Source organism: Pezoporus occidentalis, unplaced genomic scaffold (genome assembly GCF_034315485.1).
Source record: "Pezoporus occidentalis ecotype Australia unplaced genomic scaffold, CSIRO_AGI_Poc_V1 ctg20, whole genome shotgun sequence".
NCBI classification, from domain to species: Eukaryota; Metazoa; Chordata; class Aves; order Psittaciformes; family Psittacidae; genus Pezoporus; species Pezoporus occidentalis.
In genome coordinates this window covers 5688805-5714252 of record NW_026913856.1, presented here as the reverse complement: position 1 = coordinate 5714252, position 25448 = coordinate 5688805, and the positions used below count along the sequence as shown (strand labels likewise).

The window sequence follows — 25448 nt, the reverse complement described above, 5'->3', positions numbered from 1 at the left end:
TGTATAGTTAAATATATTTATTTTAGATGTTTAAATGTCAATCATCCTTAAAGTAGACCAGTTTTTATAGTGCCACCTCCTAACTGACCGAACCAGTATTTCCCTTTATTCCTATTTATCAATTTCCACATACTTTCAACAATATAGTGGCATATTTATTTATGATGTAATCTTCAGAGAAAAGTGTCCTGAATACTGATAATTTACACGTATTATAAAAGATCTGGGGATTAAACTGCAATTCAAGAGTACACAAATGTTAAGGGGTCTACTTCTGTTTTAGTCAAGCTCACAATTCCCTGTTTTGCTGGAGTAACAGCTAAGAACATAGAGTTAGCAATGAATGACACTGCACTTCAACTTCTGTTAAAACTAATAGCTGTGCATGTGTATAAATGCTGTTGTGGATCAGAATATAAAGTTGGCTCCCAACTGATTCTGAAGGTTTATTTTTGTTATATTAAACTACTATTTCTAATGTCAATAAATGGAATTTCAGTTTGGAAGACTGCAGTTGGAAATGCCAGCGCATGACCACAGCAGAATTCAACAGCAGTGCTTCAGCTTGCATGCAGCATGCAGATCTTTACAACCAGTCTGAAGAATTCAAGGACAACCAATCATTGGTACATACCTAATGCCATCTCACCATCTACAAGGTAGATGTATTGGGGTGGAAAAAAGTGAGAATATAGGCAACAAAACACCAGAATGAAGCAATTTTGTGGACTTCATGCCATTACTCACAAATTCAAACATGACCTCCTAGACGACTTCAGCTGCAGATACCTCATATTGATTCCTGTTCAGTATGTGTATGATTCTTATCAAAAGATTGGTCTGTTTTCTTTTCCAATACTGCCAACAATGTAAAAAAATCACAATATGAAGACCATGTGCATTCAGCCAGCAGCGCTTCTGCCCATGTAACACTGGGGCAGAAAGTGTAGGGGCAGACTATTTATGGTGAACATCAGAATTAATGTTCTTGAAATTACTACAAACTTAATCTTTGCCTTGTTCAGGCTTTACTGTTGGAACTGATATCAATCTGATGCTCACCGCAGCTGAAGTTTCTATCTACCTATCACTGAAAAAAAGTCGGTTCAGAGTTGCAAGTTAAACATGATCTTCGACCTTTTCCTTCTGCCCTGCTTGTTTGCAGCCAGATGAAGTGCAACAGCAACCATGTCTATGGAAACAATCAATAAGTCAGTTCATATTAAAAGCACACAAATGCCCTTCCTCCAGCCACTAGAATATGCCAGCAGACCACTTTTCAGTAAGAAATGCCTCGAATGACTGGCAAAAATCTTGAAATTCAATGCACAAAGCTTAAATAAAGAAGCACCTGGCATCATCCACAAACAATATTCAAAAACTATTCATTAAGTTATTTTAAGGATTTAAAACTATATAAGAACAAAAAAGTTTAACACATACTTCAGAAAATTTATAACTGATTTTCCTGCTAGATTATAAAATTAGCACACACATTCAGACCTTCTTTCGTATTAAAACAGTTGCAACTGTGCAAGAGTTGCTACGGAGTCTGCCCCGCCTAAGATTTGAGGGGTGAGGGTTTGGAGTTAAAACAGAGTGCAAGAAGCAAGAGGAGAGTTATTACACATCACTTGCAAGTCAACAAAAGAGTCAATGCAGTATTTTCCTTCTGAGTATGGTGTAACATCCTCCAGGGGAAAGCCTTACTGTAAAATAAAATGCATTTCCATAAATACTGAGGGAGTGCCACTTTTGACATCACATATGGGTGAAGAACATGTACAGAACTTTTCAAAGGACTATAAAATGTGCTAATTTTTAAGTATTTGCACAGCAGCAGCACAAGTAACTCCTGTGTTCATCACACAGTGGCTGTCCTGTGTCAGGAATATGCATACCAACAAAAGAAGCCAGGACAAGTGGACAATTTGGTTATGTCTGCCCTGGAACTGAGCTTAACAAAAAATCCCCACAAAAGGAAAGGAAAACCCCGCACAGCAACAGCCCCAAGCTCTAGGGTTTGATCTCCCTAAGCTCTAGCATCTTGTAATCACCTGTCTTCTGTGATCAGTCCAAACCTAGATGGGACTCAGCTGCCTATAAATCCTGTCCCACCTGGAGCAACAACCTCAGGACCCACCAGACAAGGCTTTGGGTGACCTTTTCTGATCAACACTGACAGTGCAGTGTTCTCATAGCATTAAATGGGAATAGTGGAGGGCGTTGCACGAAATAAATAGCACAGGGCCTGATCATCCAGCAAACTAACCACATCCTGGAACATGCTACAAAATGCACACATGTGAAAGGTATCCCCACCTCAAGGAACAGCAACTAGATCCCCATATTACACCTGGATTCTGCAGACAAGCAGTCTAGGTTACAGCTTCTCCTCCCAGACCCACAGTTGATGTGGGTTTTAATTTGTTTAGGTGGGGGGCTGCACCCATCTAACCCTCAAAACAGGTTAATCACAGTGGAACACTAAAGACATTTCAGGCAGGAGAAAGAAAAGCAGAAAATGCCTTTAACTTTGCTCTTTTTTTCAGTTGGATGATTGGTAATTATTTTCTTCGTAATAAAAAAAATTACAGAAGCCACCCACTGTGGGATACACTATTATAGCACTTTCATCTTTGAGACAAGACTGTCTTTACAGAGTTACTATAAAACCTCTAGGGGGTTCCTCAAACCATCATCTGCGAATGCACAATGGCATCAATTAAGTGCCTCTTGGAACAACACAAGTCATTTCAGCATGGGGAGCAAGAGCAACTGAAAATTGCTGAGGCAGCTTCGCCAGGTCATGAATCACAAATCCATGCAAGTTTTCTGTGATCAGAGATGCAGCACTGTGAATGCACCATTTGATTCCTCAGGAAATCACTTAGAAAAACTTAACTCCTCTGCACACATTCAAAAGTTAAAGTCAAACATATAGATAGCAAAACTCCACCTGAAGCAAGCTGGAATTTGACAGTAATAAGATAGTACTAGCAGAAAGAATCAACACATACACAGATTATGGTAACTGATGTTAAATGTGTCACTGAAGGAAATTAGTTCTGCTTTGGCAGGAAAACACACTTAGCTAATCTAACATGTTTTCTCATCTGTAGGTCCATGTTCTTCATTTGATTAAAGTTGTAAGAACTATCATTCTTGGATTAGATACATTTTGGGAAAATTATCTACATTTACAGAACACTATCATTTGACAGTATCACCTAGAGTAGGATTGCAAGATTAAAAATTGACAGTTCATTAAAAAATTCATTTCTAAGCACATTAGCAGCTGAAAGGATTTGCAAACGATGCTATTCCAAAGTAAATGCTTTCCAGAATTTGTAATACCTTTCCTTTCCGCAAACAAAGTGATATTTCCTACTGCATACCATAAAACTTTTCCCTCCAATGCCTTAAGGCTGTGAACACAAGTTCACACATCATTGCCTTCTTAAACCTTCACACAGAGTTCAACAGGAAAAACACAACTACAGTCAGAGGACATTTCATTTGAATCAAACTTACATATTATCTAGGTCTCAAAAATGTAACAGAAAACTTTTAACATGACACAACAGAGTATGAGCTACCAGCTGCCCGAAGTATTTTATACAGTATCAGAAGTACTGTCTGCTGGCGCAGGCACAGTAACACACATGACATGACACTGCTGGTGCAGAAGTGCTTTTACAGCATTTAATAAATTAAAAAAACTGACTACCAGTTAATCTTAAATAGCCAGGTTGCTGAAGTGGTGTGATTCCATGCATGTAAATTGTTACGAACATCTTATCTATAGTCTGCGTATACAAATAGAGTGGATGATTTATACTTGTACTTCAGGTATTGATAATGAGAAGCAAGGTCTATCCAACTACGTGCCCCCAAATTTTATAAATCTTGAATACACAGAAGGCCTGGCCTGCACAGAGGGTTTGCTTTGTACAGAATATTAGGAATTAAAACAGTTTTTCTTGTAACAAGAAATTGATAAGGAAACCCGTCTTTCTGCCTCTTCTTCTTCTTCCAATCATTCAGTCTGATGAGACTGCCATTAAGTAGGATGACCAGGATAAGTTAAATCTCTTCCTGAATTGCATCACAAAGCACGCATCAAAGAATGACTGCTTTAAGAGTAGAATTTGCTGTTACTGACTTTCTTCTCCTTTAATCTTAAGGGAAAAGAAAAGGAAAAAGTCAAGTCTACTAGGAATTTCCCAGATGAAAACAGCCTACCAAGATCAATTTACTTAGATTTGAATGGCAAGTACTGCATGAACAACAAGCATTGCAGATTTTCCCCCTCAGTAAATGGGAGTAACCCAGTGATTCATGTACTGTTCAGCGCACATAAAAAAAAGAGTAAAAATATTTATAGAAAAGTCTTCCTCCCACCCCATCTTGAGATCTACTCGAGACTTCCTCCTGGTACAAGAAGCCTCTGTCTGTCTCCCTCTCGTCTGCTGCCAACTTTGGGTGTTGTGCGAAAGATCCTTCCTCTAAGTTCTGGATAATGGTCTGATACTTAACTAGCAAGTCTGTGCTGTTACAACTCAATCCTGTTTTTATCTTATTTATGGTTTGTGTATCTGGAAGCGTCTTCTGTTCCCACATACCTAATATCCCAACAGCATTTCCAGGGACGTAACAGTGTAGAAGGAGAAAGGCAGTTTATTTATTTGGCTGCAAATACCGGAAAGCTGGAGGAAAGAGGAATACAAACTCACAGGAATACCCAATTCACTCTGACCACGGAAACCACTATTTCACTCAGCAGACATTTCGCAGCATCTGCTGGCCTCTAGTGGCGTGCAGCCCAGCCTTGCTTCACGGCAGCCCTTCCTTCCTACAAATATGCTCATTCTACCCTCACCACTCTTTAGATGCTCATTTTGACAAATCTGAGATTTCCTTACTGTAAATCATGCCTTCATAGAGTACCTTGGAAATGAGAATGATTATCCACCCACCTGCGGTTGCATGTGTCTTGATATATCTGTAGTTTGTGCTCATTCACACTGAATTCTTTCAATATAGCATCTCTGTTAGGATTCCTTGAATTCATATGGGTGTCATAAAGGAGCAGCTGGTTATTAAGCTCCTCCTGGCGCTTTCGAAGTTGCCGACATGAGGAGTAAAGCTCTTCTTCACTTTCCTTCAAAAGAACACTGGAAATCAGCATAACTTCTAAGACACATACCCAAAATGACATGGAATTGACATAGTTTGGGGGATTATTCTGTTTTCTTAAATGTATTCCATTAGCTTTATAAAATGTTATAAAAGTAGTTTTAAGTACTATTTATGACTTCTAAAGAAAGTTTTATAGAAGTATGTTCCTGTAGTTTTTGCAGAAACAAACTAAGAAAGCACAAAAAAATGCCTCAGCCCCAGGCATGGCCAACAATAGCCTCTAATGGGAGCATAAGGGACATTTCAGCACAAGTCATGAAACATGTATACCTAAACACTTCCACTGGAATATTTTTCCCTAAAAAAGCATGTCAGTCCACTGAGGAAAGGACAGCAAATGGGGTGTCATGATGGGGTACAGGATTGTAGCAGTTTTAAGAATACTTTTTGAAGTTTATTTTTGACTCTTCCATCATATTTGTGTATTATGCAACATAGTACAAATCCTGGTGTCTTCCTACTAAAAACTAGACCTAAACGTCTAGGTACTGACCAGTAAACGGGACCTCTAAGAACAGCAAGTACTTGGACAATCAAGAGCGAAGGAGAGATCCTGTGTTTCTATGTAGCTATGACAATTCAATAATTGCAGAGGAACTAAGTATTTGAAGAATCATGTGCAGCAATCAGTTTCTGTTGCTGCATACGGCCCACATTAGGTCTCCAAATATTCCACAAGCATAAAGTATAATCATTATGATTCCATTTGTGATTTCAAATTATTTTAATACTTCAACACTTCGGATGCAAAACCTGTCTCCTTTATAGAGTTACTAGTGGGGAATAGTACTGGCAGAACTGAAGTCTTAATTTTCACATCAGCAGCAAAACAAGATACTCATCCTACAAAAATGACATGCAATCAATAAATGTAATAAATCCAAACATTTTCAGAGGCAGCATACTAATAAGAATGCCTCTTTCTGCACTCACTCCAGATCTAGGAAACCTCATAGGTTAGAAACATACCCAAGGGGTTTCAGTAGATCCTTTGTGTTGTCCCAAAACACACTTGTACCCAGGTATGGATTGAAGCAACTGGAATGGCCTTAGTGCTATGCTACTAATTAAGATTTTAAAGTATTTTTTTAGAAGGGGAAAGACACTTTGTATTCCCAAATTGCAATGGGAAAAGAAGATTGACAATTACCAATTTGCAGGTGTAATCATCAAGATGTATACCACACTACTATTTGTTCTTGTAAATAAACACATCCACAAAGGTAGACTTTAAAACCCCATTTAAGAATGTCCATTTCAATCTTTATGTTAAAAACCATATACAGTATCAAGGCTGACTGTAATCAGAAAATGTTGATGAATGACAAGAGACACTTTCTGAAGCGAGTAAATAAATTTTCAAGCAAATAAGACAAGCTTCTAAATGCAACAACCACCTCAGTATGGTACAATTTCTACACTACCAAGAAAACTCTTTAACTTCAACAGAAACTTCACAAGGCTCCACGTAATAATTCACAAATATGCATGCTTACAGCTACAATATTCTTACTTCTCTATTCCTTAGAAATTCCACAGCCATCTGTAACTCCCCTTCATAATTCTGTATTTCATCGCTAAGAGTATGTAGATGGGCTCTGTATATAAACAGGCCTGTTACGAAATTATATCATTTTATGGAGGGTCATCATTAAAAAAAAAGGGGGCAAAAGAACAGATGGAGCCAGACTTGATCTTCTCTGATGCTTCTTGAATGATCTGGCAGAAGTTCTAGAGGTTGATTATCTACAGCAAGACTTGATCTGCTGCAGACTGCCAAACAAAAGGGGAATTTTTTTAAAGTTCTTCTGCCTCTGCATTGGCACCCAGAGATATCAGACACTGTAAAAATACAGAGCTCTGTTGTATCTTCATTTGGCTTAACAAGCAGAAGGGGCTTCAAGAGTGTGAAATGTACTACTGTCAAAGGACTCGGTGCTGACAGATTGGGAGACATACTGCTGCTATGAACATCACTTTAAGAGCTTCTCCTGCCCCAGGCAAGTAATGATCTGAATTTCTGAAGAGAAACCACAGCAGAAGGAGTTCACAATATACCTACAAGCGATGTCCATGCTCGACATAAGAGGCACTGGTGAGTTGCTACCAGTTTTCAAAAAAGCAGCAAGCCAGAAAATAGGACTTCCTCAGGCCTCCTCTGTCAGACTTGTGTCCATGAAACATGCACATTTTAAACTTTATCTTCAAAGGACGCAGGTCTCTTCTTTACACACACACGTGGTCTCACCGTCTAGCACTGTCTTGCTGTCATGACTCTTAAGCTAGCCAACAGAAGAACCTACATAGCTGCCAAACACTGTCACTACAGAGAGTCATTTTGCATCATGCATTATAAGGTGGCTTTGAAAAACCCTTGACAACAGATGTTTGAAAAAGACTGCCACTCCTTTGTGAAGAAGAATGTGACTGAATTCAGTAATTTCCATTTCATTGTACGCAACTGCAGGCACAAATCCCTCCAGAGACATACTGACTTACAGTTAGCAGAAGTTGGGTGTTTTAATCAGGAAAAATAATATACACTGGTGTGAACTGCAGCATAAGCCTGAATGGTTGTAAAAGACCACAAATAAGAATTTAGACTCTTTTTGTTTTTCTCTCTCTGAATCTGAAGGATACTAGAAAGCATCCTGAAATACCCACTTCCTAGAAGCATCTTTAAACGTTCATCACGTGGCCTCCACACCAGTGTTTTTAACTTACATAAATTACTGAGATACAGAGAGTCTGAGAATAATCCTGCTTCAAACCAATATATACAGCCAGTACCTTTGGAACACCAACAAATGCTGTTCACAGATCAGCCACTTTAATGCCTGGCTTCATGAGCAAGGATGCATCATTATTTCCTCCCATGTGCCTTTAAAAATAGTGGTACTTCAATTAGTTATTTTAGAAAGACTGAAAAAAAGCAGATTAGCACTTCTGCAGGAAACAGAATGTCTTCCACAATGGATTGTTTATTGTAATGAAGTACTGAGAGAAATTAGTATCTTCTCTTCTAAAGTGATATCTTTTCATACAGGACCTGTAAAAAAAGATTATTCTACGAAGTCAAAGCTGAATTTAGCTAGCTTTGCATGGCATCAGCCAGCTAACATAGGAAGACAATGACCATGCTATTACAGTAAAAATTAGTGGAGGTAATGAGGCTTTGTTAGTGCATTATTTCTTGTGTAACAACTATATAATCTGTCCATCCAGGGGGAGAGTAAATCACTTTGCGTTACTGATCCTTCCCAGTACCTGCAGAAGAAATGCCCGACAACAACACATCAAACACAGAGTGAAAACTAAATCCTAATTTCCTGCTTTCCACAAAGACCTGATAACATATTCCCTAACTGCATAAAAAAAAGTGGTAGTTCTCACCAGAATTTGTTGCATCTCACAGTGAACTAGAAGTGAGGCCAGCTCTATATCTTCACTATAGCCATTCTTGAGAGGAACTGATCTAAAACCTGCAGTGGAGGAAACACATGCAAAGGGCAATTAGAGTCAAGGCAAAGGGTTACCTGCAGTCACAAGAATGGTGCATACAGTGCTAAGGGCTAGCCGATTCTTCATCACCCAAATGCTCTGCTGCTGAGAGTGGGCTTTGCTACGACAACTACAGGGAAACAAAGGCCAGAGTGGCAAAATTGCTCTTGAAAACTGAAGCCAGAAGCAGAGGAAAGCAGAAAGCTTACTGTACGTATGTCCACATCTAAGAAAATTAACAAAACAAATGCACTGACACCAGAACAGAAAAAAAATCTTCCCAGATTTTACTCAAAGCACATAACCCTGTTGCTGAAATAGAGTATGGGGTAGACAGTGCAAACTGTTCTACATAATGCTTTCCTATCTTTAAAAAGAAGAAATTTTGGTAGGGTGAGAGGATCATTTTAAATATTTATACACTACACACCCAGTATCCTAAAAAAACACTGGATTCAAGGAACTCAGATCAAAAGATCATTTATCCTTTGACATGTTGTAGCTGCTACTGAGAGCAAAGTCACAATACATCAGTGTTGAGCAGCATCTTTCTAACTTAGCCCCTTTTTATACCTACTGATCTTACCTGACTTGATTCCTTTGATGGGAAAAGTGGCATGTGCTAAGAAATTGGGATCACTGAACATATCCTCCTCATACACAACAAAGCGCAGGAACGCTAGATTTGGATCATAAATTTCAAATTTCACTTGCTCTGGACAGGGAGCCCAAACTGGATTAAGGCCATTGTCATCTGTAACGAAAGGAAACAGTTGCAGTATGAAGCAATAATTTCACTTCATTCGCATATGAGTATGTATTCTATGACATTTTCTGGGGATACAAAGACCCAAAAATCCTGTTTACCATCTGTCTCCTGTTGTAACCTTGCTTCAGAAGGTTTGTATTTGTTTATTTGGGCGGGAAGATAGGAGGAAACTTGGCAGGGATGGAAACACATGAAGAAAAGCTAATATTATTAAAGCTATTATTTGTAATTAAACATATACTTGGACACATCTGTAAAAAAAAAAAAAAGCTAATTCGTTGCTTTTATTATTGAGCCTCATGTTCCATATCAGAGTAAAAACATGAAAAAAGCACTGAGAAGACTAATGTATCATGGCCCAAGTCTTCGAGTCATTTATAGAACACTGAGTAATTTGGTATGTGAAACACAGCCCAGTTTGCTCTCTAAAGTCTTGGTCATTTCCCAAAAAAGTTAAAATCATAATCCTCTTCTCTGAAGTATGGAACAGCCACAGTGCATGTTCTTCTCCTGATTCCACATTTATTTTCCAGTAGGATGAGTGGCTAGGATAATTAGAACCTTGTCTACTAGAAAAACACTGCTGTATCTAGAAATATTAAACGGTGAACTATTAAGTGCCTGAGATATTGCCCCAGTTCAGTGCACTTAAATGAAGTGCATGTACACACAAACACACATCCCTTATGCAGAATTCACCAATTCAGCTTTGACCAAACTTCAGTTGGGTTGCACATTATGCTATTTCACAGCCCTATATACCCAAGCTGTCTCCAAGGGGATGCCAGTCTTAGACCCCGAGTTTAACTAAACACAGTCTGGCTCTCACAGTAGTTAACTCCCCATTTGGGCCAGGCTTTTGAGAACTGACTACCACTACTGGAGGCACTTTCAAGACAGCAGTTTTTAAAAGTATGCAAATACACAAACTTGTACACAGGCAAAACCTTAACAGAATTGTGACTCTGGGGGTAGTGTTACAAACTGCAATAGTATTTTTTTCTGAATTTGATATACACTGAAGTTTCTCAAATTATCTGGCCCTGAGGCAAGCAAGAGAATAAGCAGGGTGACAGTTAACTTAGTCCTCCCAACACAGGTTACAGGCCAGTTACAGTCAACGTACATTCATGCTTATCCTCTACTCACTTTATTTAAGCACACCTGAGGTATAGCCATATCCCTACAACACAGAAAACTGCAGATACTCACTCACAACTGTTGTCTTGAATTTGTTGTTATCATATTCAGCCCCACAAATCTCTACCTCTACAAAGGGACAAGCAATGCTTCTGCCAGGTTTAGGGAGATGACGAGCACCTAAAACCTTCAAAAGCAACTCTGAGTTAATCACCTCCAAAGGAAACTTGTCAGCATTATTTCTGTACAGAAGGTAGCCTACAGAACTAGAGGGGGGTGGATCTAGAAGAACATGCAAAAACCCACCCTCCCTGTCTTGAATAGGTTTGTATGTATTAAACTCACTATCTGTGCCACCATTAATAATATTGTCCATTTGGGTAACCCAGTGATTTTCACTGCAAGATACTGTAGCTGACATTCACTACATACAGTATGTGGTCCCAGGCCAGGCCTGTAATATAAGTTCTGTTATCTTTCTTCTGTCTTTATTACATACCTATTTTAAGACATTCCTGCTTTACATTCACAGCCCGTTTACCTCTTCTCTAGACTGTAATAAAATGTAGTCAATGTGTTTCTTCTCAGAAAACATATTTTTAAAGGGTATCTCCTACTATATAGCAACTGAGAACAGCAGTTAAATTCCTCTTTGGTACAAGAAGACAACAAGGCATAATTTTCTAATTATAAACCCATCTCCATGAAAAATGAGAATGACATTTTGATTAAGTCACAGAGAACCAAATATGATGAAGGGGATGGTCAGCTTACTATTTCTTCTGCTTAATTTCTGTATTTCATTATAAATATCTATCTTCCTCACTAGAAATCTCTGAACTAGTTAGTCTGCTGCTGACCAACCTCCATTAGGACCCTGCTACTGAGAAGTCATTAGATTGGAAATGCAAGTTAGTTCATTTGGAATTTTTATTAGCAATTATATAAAATTATCCCAGGATTGTTTTCAGTGCTATAGCATGTGCTTCATTAGCATGATAAAGATATAGCTTTCTTTTCAGAAACCAGTGGAATTAAGTTTTTATTCTCAAACACACTGACATTTAAAAACAGTATTTTGACAATCTGTCAGATCTTGCTTTGAAACATAATAGCTTTAGTTTTAGTTTTATAGATACTTATGACTTGTGAAAAACATAATTTACAAAAGAGATTTACCCTCACTGTCATAATCATCTGCAGTTTCCTTTTCGAGTCATTTGGCATTGGGTCATATTCTTCATTTCGCATGCTTTCTGGCTGCAGAACATAGCCAGTGCGTCCATTAAGTGAAAACAGGGCATGGTTCAATTGCATGTATTTATCTAAGGAGAGAGTTAAACAGTCATAACAGAAGAAGATCCGTATTCGAATAAAGCTAAGGAAGTACCAGACTAATGGCTCCTCTCTGCAATTCTTTCACCACTTTATCAGAAAGACCTGGAAAGGTAAGTTGGAAGACTTGGTTCCCTTCAGTAACTGAACCTTAACAGGCAATTTCTTACCAATTTTAATCCCAATAAACCCATCTCTATTCACAATTAGTTTCCTATCAATGTGTCACAAGCTAGCTGGCCCTTACCAGAAAGTGGAGTACAGCCTTCCCTGTGGCTGAACAACTGTTCACTCACCTGAAACATACAGTAGAAATACTTTTGCCTACTTACCATAAGAATCAAGGTGAAATAAACTTTTTAGAGTTTGCAGCTAGTTAAGCTCAGAAACAGTGCTTTCGGAGGCTGATTTTGGGGGACCAGCTCTATCAAGCAATCCACACATTCAAAACCAAACTGTTCTTGCACATCACTTCTTGCAGGGGAGCACAAATAAACAGGACAACCACAGTGAGGAGGATGACAGAGGGGCCAGAAAGCTGCTTGTTTATAGCAAAATAGAAGGTGGATTTTAGATTCTTTTTAACAAGAACATTACCTGGAGTTTGGAAGTTAAGAGCCACCATCTGGGAGCCACAAAGCCAAAGGCGAAATGGGTCATAGTTGGATGAGTCAACCCTCTGTCCTTTAGGATAGACACGTGTCAGTCCCTTCAGGTTGTATTTCAACAACTCAGCTGGCTTTTGCTTAACAATGCTCTCCGCCTTGGTTTCCACAAAAGAACGGATTTCTTTGAAATCAGGGTTTTCTACATAGGATAGGGAGGAAAAAGGTTACTACAGGAAGAGAGCAGTCGACATTTATACTGCATTTCTACTAATATTTTGCTTCACTTTGCTTTGTTTTGTCCTTTAATGCAATAATTGGCACAGTTTTCATGCAGGCAAACTGGGTGAGCATCAAGTCTGGAAGTGAAAATTACCTGCTTGCCACACACTTTGCAGAAGGGCAAATAAGAGTCTATAGTCACATTCTCATCTTCTCATTGCTAATAATATACTTCTGATCACTATAGCATATTTAAATGAGACGTCTTTTCCAGGGTTTAAATGGGGAGAAGAAAGGGTGATCCAGGGTTAGCCAATGCCTCAAACAATGACTATAATTACAATGTCTTAACCACATTGACAGCTTTGCAAAGAAACTTAAAGGCCACATTTGCTGGATCCTCAGGCAGCAATGACAAAAAAAAATGGGATAAGTAGTACATATTTCAGTGTCGGATTCCACACAGCACTTACAGAGACCCCAGTTCTCATTTCTATTATGAAATTATATATACCATTCCAATATCTTGCACAAATAGCAAACAGGTTCTTACAGTAAAATTACATGATGCACAGCACATCCATTTTGAAGGGTTTTACAAACAGATCACAAGTGTGACCGTCAGACAGAGTTTCTCATCTCAAAGAAGTCAGTTGACACATAACTAGTGAACTTCCCCAAGAAAGACCTAGGAGAGAGTGTATCTAGTACTAGTTAGAATTTTGTGAGTTTCTTTGTGACAGTTGAATAGCATCAAGTCCCTAGTGCACAATTTCGAAGTCCCACTGAAAACTGCATGGGCGAGGCAGAAGTTTGTTTTCCAGCATAGAAATGGTAGATTTTATCCTCAGTTCTAAAATACCAACTAACATCTGTAAAGACAGTAGAAAGGGTAAAATTCAGATGTAATGTCAAAGGAAATACCTAAGTTGTCCTTGGTTTTGCTTGTTGGCTTGCAGTAGATTACCAGATCAGATAATTCAATAGCAATCAACTGATTCTTTTCCCAGTATTTCCTCCTGTTCTCCTGTAAAATGTGATGAAGTTTTAGATTACAGATACACTGAGCATTATGGTAGAGTAACACCAGGGTACACTCTAATGCAATTACAAAGTTGATGCATTCTTTGTTGCTCAGATTCCTACCTGATACCTTAGCCACCTGCACAAATGCAATATACTTAAAGACCCAATTCAGAGAACAGGCTAACCAAGTGGGTTTGGGGTGTAGTTGGAGGTATGTTTTGAAAGGGGTTGTGTTCCTGGGGCTTTTTTCCTTAAGCAAGTATTTCAGTGCTTCCCTGATTAGTCCTACTCAGTAACCTGGCAACAATTACTTATTTTTTTCTTTTAATGGACTCTACTCAATTTTAGTTATATTTTCCACTCTGTAACTCACACAAATGCAAATGTATGCAGAAAAATTGAATGGATAATGAAGCATCTATTTATTTACAGTCCTGAGCAGGACTTAGGTGTTGTTAGTAACTCCCTAATAGCTAAATCCAAACCCTGTAAGCATTATTCCTTTAGCTTTCTATTTGCGCACCAAACCAATAATGTTAGGTGTGGGAAATCACATGTAATCTTGTTATCACCAGTAATAAACCCACTATCTACTTCCATGTTTGGAAGCACGTCCTCTGTGGAAGCTGAGCAATGGTCTGTGCAACCAGAGACTGGGAACTCCTAAAATCACTGAGACTTGTCTTGAGTGAAGACACTGGGGCTGGAGGCTTTTCAGACGTAAGAAACAATTGCACAATATTAGAAGAGTCTCATACAGAACAGTGATTAGCGTTGGTCCAAGAGGTTATGAAGCAGCAGCAATTAGGAAGTCTTCCAAAATAATTCCCTCAACAAGACAAACTGAAGAGGAATGAAAACCAGACCTAGGAAGCCACGGGCTTCCAGAATGTTTCACCGAACCAGAGATTATACACTGAAGTCTAAGACAAACAAAGAAGAATATGGTATTTAGATTTGGAAATAACCTTGGGAAAAAGCTGTCCAAACCTCATTGTACTTAGTCATCCACCACAGTTTCCCAGACGTTGCTTACAAGTGATCTGAGTTCCAAATAGCAAATGATACTTCTAGATGCTATGAGCTCATCTTTAGACATAACCCTCTAGTGATAACCAAGCAGGAGAGATAGCAATGAACAACCATTACTAAGAGCATAGCAAGTGTCACTATTAAGCAGAGATGACAAGATATGTGAAGCTTAGTTTTACTTTTTGTGTATGATGGACACTGCCCAAAAATGAAGTCAGTTAAAACCTGTATTGCAGCATAGTGCCATCTCACCATGCTTTCTCCTTCCATGAAATTCAGCCTGTTTACTGTACTATCAAAAAGGGCCTTTCCTTGACAGCTTCTTCCCTGCTCCATGCAGCAGTCTATCATGTGAACTTTCTAGAAGCCAGGCTGTGAGAAAAGCCCCGACTGACAGAAACAAGCTTTAAAGCATCTTTGAATACATAGTGTTTAACACTCCTCTAAATGTACAGTGGGAGAAAAAGCTGCCAAGCCCCTGAAGAGCTTGTACATTAAAAAAATTCCATTTAGAGACACTTCTAGGTCACATTTCTCTTCTTATTTCTAAATGGAAGCCTGGCAGAAGAACTGCCTCCCTCCTCCCCTAACGATAGGCCAACACCTCCTGTTGGCTCTTCCGTTGCTGAATTTGCAGTTCTTTGTTTGAGACACCAACCTGCCTGCTATAAATAGGATTATGATGACCCTCAGAGCATTACCACTCCAGATGACAGATAAACAGCACAAGCCAGCATGATACTCAAAACATATCTTCTAGCACTCATACCACCCACTTAGTAAAACACGAATAAAAGCAACAAAGGAAAGAGTATACTTAAGCATAGTCATTGTAAGGGCTTTCTGGTCATGTCAAAGACTTCTTAAATACTAGAAAAGATTGATGGGGAGATAAATTAATACATCAGAACACGAAAAGCAAGTCCTGAAGAATGTCTTTAAGTGGCACACATGTCCCGTTAGAGGGACACAGAAGCTAAACTTAGTCAGAATCCTTTAATTTTTAGGCAAGGATTTGGAAATATTACTACTGAAGATCTGGTAAATGCAGAATGCGCCTATTAGTTACAAATAAATAATTACCCAAACAATTCCCTACCAGTGCCACTGCATTCACCGGGAAGCAGAGTTAGGACTCACAATTAAGAAGAGTTTAGGTAAAGGCAGCTCAGATTTCACATATACTCACTAGTGGATTCACAACTCTGAACAGAAACAGCCTGATAGCTGAGCTTCTTTCCGCTTAACTCTAGGACTGAACCAGTGCCACCAGACGTAAATCTGTAATGGTATCTACTTTGTGCTACTACATGCACTTCACTGAGGTGCAGAGTGCAACCCAGACAGTATACCTCTGAAAAAAACCTGTTAACAAATTTACACAAAATGCTAATTTACATTCCCAAAAGACTTTGGGGACCAAGATTTACAGCATCAATAAAAGAGACAGAGCAACACGCAACAGAACAAAGCACCATGTGTTAGCAAGGTTTGGCAGCTAAAGACAAATCCAATTGTAAATTTACAGCAGAACATTATAAAAAACAATAAGGGATAGATTTTTAGCAATACCTCTTCTGTAGTTTTCCAAGTGATTTCACGGATACTTTGGTACCACTCAAAGAGTTCTTCTACTTTATCAGTTGCAAACTCAACACATGGATCTTCTGGATTCTTAGGTTCCAGAATGAACACAAAAGGCTTTTTGTGTTTCCCTTGTGGCATTTTCACTGTTGAGCAACACAGGAGCAAGAGGTTTATACTGAAATCCAACAGTTGTTCTTCTAAGCTGTCATTGTTGATTTATGGCAACAGTCAGTATCATAAAGTTTTATCATATTAATTTATTTTTAATCTTTCCTGCAAAACATAAGAGTCTGCTCAACACAGAAAGCTCAGAAGTCCATAGGTAAGCATCAGAAAATACATACCAACATTGTAAGTATTGAGTACCAGTATGCCGCGACATAGAGAGCCTAATGGATTGTCCTCGATAATCTGAAAAACACGAGGTAAATCTGACCCTAAATCTTCTCTTAAATGAATACAAACAGGACATTAACAGAAATAAACACGCATCATTAAACCTAATTTCAGTTTCTCTGAAAGCATGCCCACAATAATGTTTAAAAGCCTGTTTCCATCTCAAGAATTTCCTACTTTGACAAACACATGAAAATCACTATAGTGAGTGCAGCTTCTGTCCTGACAACTGGTCATTTTTCTTGTCTGCTTAAGCCTGCAATGATTGTGGATGGAAATCTAATATGTGCTTTCCTGCAGAGACTCCTGGAAAGTCACTGGGAGTGCTTCAGAACAGCACAATTCAACATTTTTAAAACTCAAAAATGTCAAAAACTGATTACTGTGGAGTTTTCTTTTGTTGAAGAGAACTTTGTCAAACACTAGATTTTTAGCTACTTTTCACAAAAAGTATAGGGTTAGTTATGCATAAAAATAATGGAGTGTGAAATGGCTATTAAGATGTGGTTTTACACATAGTTTTCTTATTTCAAATATTAAAGCAGTAATTATACAGGCAAACTAGTTAAAAGTTTCAGGTACGTTATTGTTTAGCCAAAGTATCTGAAAACTCTGAACTGGTATGATTTACATTAGCAGGAAACCATTATAACCTCCTAACACCGCACCAAAGCAGCTATCTCCTTAAGTAGTTTTTTACAAGGGGTGTTCTGACAATAACATTCAGAGAATGGTGAAGAGCACATTCATTCCTTTATTTCATGTTCTCTCAAACACAGCATGCAGAGTCATAATTCTCTAAAGCAGACTTGCACATCCAGCAGGCAGCATCTTCTAGGGTAAGAGAGCAGACAAACTTTAACCCTCACCTGGTTTTCAAGCTCAGCAGAGTTTTCAGATGACAGGTCTTCAACATAATTAGATGGAAAATAATGTTGGACCTTTTCTCCATAATCCCCCTTCCACCTGAATTTAAAAAGGAAAGTGTGTATATATATATACACACACACGACAAAACCTCCCATAGTTCACAACATGAACAAAACCTCCCATAGTTCAAAAGCTTCAATAGGCCATTAATGAAGCAATAATCCTCAAGAAATTGGTCATTAATAACCCCATACTGGTGACAGTCTAGCTGGCTATCACCAAAATATAAGTGATGAAGTAGCTAAAAGCTCTAACAAAGTGATCATTAACTGTAGTAACAGACTATTTCAGAGGGATTACAGTTATTGTAAACTGCAATTAATTACTTAAGAGGCTTTTTCCCCCTCCAGTACTAAAAATACTATTATGTGGTTGATTACCCTGCAGAAACTACAGGGAAACATTAGATTCCCAAGCTTTCCAAGCAATTTACAAGCCTTCTAAGAAAGAAAACCTCTTATGAAAGGAGACTGTACAGAGAACTAGAAAAGGTGGGTTTGATTCCCGAGAAGTACTTAACAGATCAAGGGTAGAAACAGAGCAATGATGTCAATGGTAACAGATGCATGACTTCCCAGAATACACAAGTGTTCAGGAAGGATTAATGTAGTAAAGGAGAAATACTGGATACACTGGGCTACGGAGGTTCTGCAGGCTGAGGTTATTGCTGCAGGATAGAAAAATGGAAAGGACATGAAAGAAGACTTGAGGATGACGGTTTGGTTTTTTTGGCATTAAGATTTGTAAGGCCACAGTCAGAAAGGAGCAATCAGACAATAAAAATCTTTTAAAAACTACTACTGGAAGGTCAATTTTTAAGTCCATCTAAGAAGTCACCAGGAGTTCTCCTACGAGGAGTCTTTGTCCTTACCAGCCTCCTGTTTCCTTTGTGACATTATGAATTAAAGCTCCTCGAGAGAAGCTCAATTCATCACTTCTTTTGGCTGTGTAGTCATACAAGGCTTTCACAGTTCTCTGAGGCTTTAAGAGAAACAGAGCAAAGGGGTTATCCAGGGGGATGGGTTATAAAATAATCAATAATGCAATCTTATTTAAAACAAACAAACAAAAAAATTAAAAAAGGGGATTGGATCCTTTTTTTTTTTATTTTTTTTTTTCAGTAATGAAGCTTAGAAAACACACTACTAAAATACAAAAGTTCCAGAGTGACATCTATTGGTGGTAGCAAGTGATGGTACTTAAATGCTATTCTTCCAAGTTACCAGCTTGGAAAAAAGGAAAAAAGAATCTTTCTTTTATGAGTGCTGTAACATAATTACTGCAAGACACACACAGACTCAAAAAAAAAGGGGGGAAAAAGGAGAACCACATAATGAAATATTAGTCCTCTATCTTCATTACATGTATTCATACACAGCTGGAGGCTGGAGGCTTAGGTGCCTACAAAGCCTCCACTTCCAAACCACACCAGCTATCCTGCTGGTCACATTTCCTTTAGGAAGACATGCAGTTTTAGCAGGACAAGCAATTTCTTTATCTTGGATTTACTACTACCCAAATTCTTCAGCGGCAATGCAAATTCACTGGCCAAAAAGACGAAAAAGAATTACAGCCAACAAAATTTACAAGCAGGCAAATTTTTATGGGAATTTACAAGTTGGCAGGGCATAATAAAACCCAGAGATAAGTAGACATTCGCTGTGCCACTTGTTTTTAAAACATATATATCCTAAAGGAGGACAAACCTTAATAATTCATTAATAAACCAAAGCCACCATTTTTATACAGAAAGCATATAAATAAGAACATGTGGGTACAACTTTTAAAGAAATGCTAGAAAAGCGTCACACCCTTTAAATTTCTGCTGTCCTGTCCCCCATAAATCAAGCAGCCTAACGCTTTCAATAATTCTTTTCTTTACTGCTGACAGGAAATCAACAAGCAAGTCTCATAAATCTCAGAAGCCTACAGTAAGTGTGAATATCTCTCTTTAAGCATACCACTGTAGGGGTGATTTCACTGGGTTCCACATACATCTTGACATCGTAAAGGGAGTTAATATCTTTTTCCTAAAAACAGGAAGAAAGGGAAAAAAAATGAAGTTACAAGAATCAAAAATCATAGAAGTACTGAATGAGCATTCATTACTGAAACCACCTTTTGACAATACCTAGGCAAACAGAAGAGGAGGGAAGCAAGACACCTGTTACGCTCATTTTTATACTTGCATATAGCTGAATGTGAGTTTGTTATTTAATCTGTCTATGGCTCAGTTTAATGAACAGTAAAGCACAATGAAACAGCAATACCTCACAAACGTGTCTCTTAATCAGTCAAATAGCTGTGAGATTGTGAGTACCCTTCTATGTGCAACCAGGGAAGACAATACCTACGCTTATGATTTTTGTGTTACAGTACTTTAGTCCCAGTGCTGGTTTCACTATTAGATAAAAATTCTAAAACAATACACACAGTCATATATTTAATCTTGTTCTCTCCTTGAGTTCCCATTTGGACCTGATCCTAGGATGCAGAACCTTAGCTATAGGCAACATAATAAAAAATCCTGAGGTCTAAAATATTTTCAATCCTTCTTTGTCTTCCCAGAAAAAATAAAAGCCCAGATTTTAATTTCCTCAAACATGACAGAGGTGTTTTCCCTGAAGCTTTTCTAACGTGTCCCTGCAGACATATATTTGAACATAGAAGATGTCATCTCAGGCTTTTCAAAAGCCAGTTACCTCAGCAAACCTCTCTCATCAGGAAACATGTCCATCCAGAAAGTAGGCATCTATTCTAAGCTAATTATCCAGGCTCCTAGTTCAGTCTATGGACAGAGGCAAGTATGTCTCAGGGAGATTTCTTCACGTGTATCTCAAAAAGTGAGCTTTCTAAGTACCTCTCACTTTTTACCACAGAAGGCAGTTGGATGCCATCTGTGAGATAGCTCTACTGTGGTGAAGCAAATGCCACCACTCATCCAGAGCCAGAGGCACAGCAGAATACTTCCTTTTCTTCTGAAATACTTAGCAATTGGCCTCTGCACGATCATTTTAAGATCTCTGCCCACTGCAGCAACAGAGGCAGGGCCAAATGCAGGCAAGGCTATTATCAAAAACTCATTTTAGCAGAGCAACAATTCCCCAATTCACAGAGCACCGTTTGCTAATCGAACCAGGAGGAAGGCAAGAGTTGACCTGTAACCAAAGGTGAAGCTCTTTCCTTCACATATCTCAAACCTTCTTGAGAGAAGTCAGTATAACCACCTCAGTTTCACAGATAAGAAAACTATGTGCATCTGCCACAGCTAGACTCAAACCCAGCACCGCTAGATCTGAGACTCAGTACATTACAGCAACTGTACTGTGACCATCACTCACCACGCTGTAGCGCTCCAGCAGCTCCTCAGTTACCGGGTAACGCAATTTCATCTTCCTGTACAGCGGATGCTTCTCATAGTACGTTACCAGCTCCACTAAACTCTCAAAATAGGCCGAGGTTCCAAGCACAAAGTGACGACCTTCTTGCTGAATTCGGAAGTGCTTCACCTTGCCTTCCGCTCTGTGAAAGAAGTGCAGGTGCTGTAAGAGGTACTGGTACTTGCAGTGAAAGCACCAGTGCTGTAAACTGGAACAAATGCCTTTGTGCATCTGAATCACATGAAATAATTTCTTCCTCTTCCAAAGTCTCTTTTATTCGAGTTTCAATTGCCTGATTAAATGCACAAAAAGACATTCTCACTTTTCTGTGATATACACGGCCTTGAAACATATCCATGTTTTGCTTAGATTTTCCCCCCTACACATAGGTAATCTGTCACCTTCACATGAACACAAATGATCAAGAGTCCTGATGACGATGATGCTCCACTGCCCCTAAGTGACAGGCACACTCCCCTCAAAGCGATTTGCTGTCTCTTCCCTATAATCTCTCTCATAACTGCAGGAATCAATTTTGAAAGGAAAAAATTCTTGTGCTTGAACACAAGATTTGTACTTGTTATGATAACAGTAACACAGTAGAAACACTGGCAACCATCCCACCCACAGAAGACCCCTGTATCCTTTCCAAGCTGCTGAAGTTTTGGTGCTTCTTGTTTTCCCCACTGTGAAATGGTTTTATTGAGATGCTGCAGCTCCAGTCACTTCAACATCCACCTTGGTAACAGCAGAAAGCTTCAAACCAAAGTACAGAGGGGACTGGGGAATTCTGGACACCTTCAATACACAATAAGGCATGCAAATAAGAGGAAAAAGTATTATTTTTTCAAAACCAATTTTATATGTTGCAGAAATAGACATTTTCAGAGAACCGCAATTTGATTTGAAGGCACAATCAAGAACACCACATTGCTATACATTTTATTACCGTTATTCCAAGAACCACAATTTCAAAAGTATATTCCCTGGTAATAAAAGTGACAATTTCATTTCAACATTTCATTTCCGTCAGTTACATGATGGGTTAGGATTTCCAGGGGATAAGGACCTAGAATCACTGCTGAACCAGCACCAAAGAAAACTTCAGAATAGCACCCTGAACTAAGGAGCGTCAAGGAAGAAAAAAAGAGCCATGCACAGTTCTGTATTAGAAGAAAGGGACAGTCGATGCCCAAATATTTTTTATAAAAGCATAAAGGTTTATTCCAGTCACAAAGCAACTCTTGTATACATCCCCATACTATATAAACCAACCGTGCTAATTACTGCACGTTTGAAAGCAAGAATTCTATTACTCTAAAAAAAAAAAAATAAACCAAACCAAAACAAAAAACCCACCCACGTTATTTTTTAAGTAAGGAAATCAGAACACTATTGTGCTACGACGTAATGCAGTCATATCTGCCTTTTCTTACCTGAAAGTCATGGCAAACGAATCAGGTTCATCTCTCTTTCTAATTAAAAAGGCTCCATCTCGAGGAATTCGCATCAGCATGTCTTCTGCCTCTCCCCGACTCAAGTTGCTATAGTACCAACTACAACAGTTAAAATGGACAAAGGATGACAAAGCTTGCCCAATGCCATTCAGTAAGAATATCAGGAAGTGTTATTAACAATAGGTTCAAATATTACAAGAAAAATTATGCATTAGATTTTCTCCATCTTGCCACCTGTGACAGCAGCTTATTACAAGACATTGTAATGCAGCAGCTTATTTTGGATGAAAGAATCAAGAACATATCAGAACACCTTGTCTGTCTGAAATCATAAATCTGCATTTCTTCCTTTCAGTAGGCCATTCAGTTTTCAGTAGTTTATTCAGTTTTGACATGGTAGATTTAAGGAAAACCCCAAACACAGATAAAGAAGAAAACACCAGGTGTTTGTATTTTTGTTTTTTTTCACTGTAGGGATACACCTATCTTGGATTTAATGAGTCTTTAGTGAAGTTATGGCCACTTATACTGGCAGTACATCTCAACCTCATACAGAAAGGCAGAAAAGGCCAACTTGAAAATACTCTCCTCTCTCAATGGCTTCCAAAGTTATCTATAGGTGGTCAGTGACTCCCAAATCTCAGGGCAGGGGAGCAAAAAAATAAGTTTAAAGTCACAGATCAGTATTTAACATGCAAAGGAGATTTACTTTTTCTCATTGCAAAGAAAACAGAACAAAGGGCAGTGATTACACTGTCAGCAACCAAGAGCAAGCTCTGCTCAGGATCTACAGCAGGCAAAGGCCTGTTGGAAATAAACTCCAAGCTGTACTACTTCCTACCAGCATGGGGCGAATTCAGCCTAACCAACTGCGACAGGGGTGAGGTGGAGGGCGGGAACAGGAAAACGAAACTGGGCTCACTGCCCCAGTAGTAGAGTTTCCACATGGCACAGATCATGACTACTTAGTTGTCAGGCCACAGCCAACTTCTAAATGTCCAAGCCAACCAATTGGGTGCTGTAGAACACAGAGCTGAGAAAGGAGGAATTGGCATTACAGCTCTCACTGATTTTCCTAGTTGCTGCTAGTCAACTGTTGTACCAGGTTCTCACAAAGTCGGTGATCTTAGCATCTTTCAGGGAAGCCTGTTCCTATGACATCTGACAAGCAATGGTGTGCTCCTGAATCTGGGGAATTTTCTATGCAAAAATCAAAGACCATCTAAAACAATGCAATGGACCCTGACATAACAGCCCTGGTTCTTGCCTTCTGTTATACATACTCTTTAGTCTCGTGAGGGCTGGGATTAGGGACAGCATCAGTCAGGCGCAGCTCAAATTCAGCACATCGTAAGTGGGCTTCCTTGTAGTGTTGAATGAGATCATAGATGCTATCAAAAGTGAGGTTGTCCGTCAGGTAGTATTTCACAGTGTCCCCATCACTCGAAGATCGGATCCGGCAGTGCTGGACTCTACCTGACCTCCTAAAGCAATGAAGAGAGGCATAAGGAAAAGAGGTTTTATAACAGGTTTTCTTCTTTCGAAGCATTTCCTCACCTGTTCTTGGCCAACTACTTTGTGAGCTTGTGAAGAGGAAGAAATCTGTGTCATCTCATAAAAAACTCGAAGAATAGCAACAAAAATCCTGACAAGTAATATTACAGGATTGAAAACAGTAACTTTCAACCCACAATGGCTTTAAATTTGGCATACACTTATTCCCTGCAAAATTTGCTCCAACAGCTCTCTTGGTCAGAAATAAATTTGATACACTATTCTTCATACTGTCCAAACCAGAAGAAAAAACAAACCCAGACTACCATAAAGCCACAGACACCCCAAAATTCTTTATTATTTTCCCTCTAGAGAATCTTTTCATTAAAAAGATCAATCTCTGATAATAAAGGTACACTCATGAGACTACCTTTACAGCACAGAAACCAGTAATTTATCCCTAACTTAAAGACTGAATTTTAGCCCTGAAGAAATAACAAATCCTATATCCTGACTGAGCACCAGAAAAGCTGGAGATTGAGAGAGGGAAATCAAACTTAGTCCTCTCTTGTCAACTGTAACACTTCAAATAAACCCTACTTTGCCAAAATGCACGATATTAAGACTGAAGTTTCATTTAGAAAGTAGTCTTTCACAATATCATCAATAACATAGTAATTTTAACAACTCTTCATTCATATTTCCTCTAAGCTATAAATGTGTACTTGAAAAATACACACATTTTTGTACAATGCCATAAACCAAACAAAACCCACATAAAACTTTTATGACAATCACCATACCAGAATGACAAGGTGCAATCATTAGGGAAAGCTTCACTTTCCCTAACTAGGAATGTCCCATCCTTGCCACCCATTTCAGCACAATATTCCTGAAGCAGTTTCTCAGCAGTTGTTCTCCCCTCTTTCATTTTCCCATGGAACCATTTCTCTTTTAAGTGCAGTTCAGTACGTTTCACCTCCTAGACCAGAGAATAAGAGTTTTTACAGTACATTTCTAATTTTATGATTTTGAAACAAAGTACTTATTACTGATATAACAATCTACTATTTCTAGAATTCAGCTTCCTAGCCCTGCACTTTCCCCTTCCACAAACAAGCCAATCACCTTCATAGTCACCCCTGACTCTACTCCCCAGTCAAGCCATTTCTTTGGAGCAGTGATCAATTTTAGAGTTATTCAAATATTGAAAAAATGCAGCAATGCAAATAACAGTATATATTTTCAAGGAAAAAAGAAACCTACTGCTTATTTACAGTTTCTAATCAGCTTTTCCCAGGATTCATCTGTGTCCTTCCTTAATTATTTTACTGATATTAACAACTAGGTGAATAGGTAAAATGCTGTGCAT

The 25448-nt window shown here is 38.7% G+C and overlaps 1 protein-coding gene across 1 annotated transcript in view; it reads right to left on the bottom strand.

Moving 5' to 3' along the window:
* Positions 1 to 25448, bottom strand: part of PLCG2 (phospholipase C gamma 2) — a 70169-nt gene continuing 44721 nt past the window's right edge. The window contains exons 17-33 of the mRNA XM_062618311.1: positions 24880 to 25058; positions 23866 to 24066; positions 22562 to 22681; positions 21087 to 21267; positions 19707 to 19775; positions 18617 to 18726; positions 17685 to 17781; positions 16764 to 16830; positions 16405 to 16562; positions 13699 to 13801; positions 12545 to 12754; positions 11792 to 11937; positions 10685 to 10799; positions 9290 to 9457; positions 8596 to 8684; positions 4980 to 5164; positions 1 to 4181 (exon numbers count right to left, since the gene is read on the bottom strand). Coding sequence (XP_062474295.1) covers positions 4139 to 4181; positions 4980 to 5164; positions 8596 to 8684; positions 9290 to 9457; positions 10685 to 10799; positions 11792 to 11937; positions 12545 to 12754; positions 13699 to 13801; positions 16405 to 16562; positions 16764 to 16830; positions 17685 to 17781; positions 18617 to 18726; positions 19707 to 19775; positions 21087 to 21267; positions 22562 to 22681; positions 23866 to 24066; positions 24880 to 25058 — 2241 coding nt within the window. The 3' untranslated portion in view covers positions 1 to 4138. The remainder of the gene's footprint in view (positions 4182 to 4979; positions 5165 to 8595; positions 8685 to 9289; positions 9458 to 10684; positions 10800 to 11791; positions 11938 to 12544; positions 12755 to 13698; positions 13802 to 16404; positions 16563 to 16763; positions 16831 to 17684; positions 17782 to 18616; positions 18727 to 19706; positions 19776 to 21086; positions 21268 to 22561; positions 22682 to 23865; positions 24067 to 24879; positions 25059 to 25448) is intronic.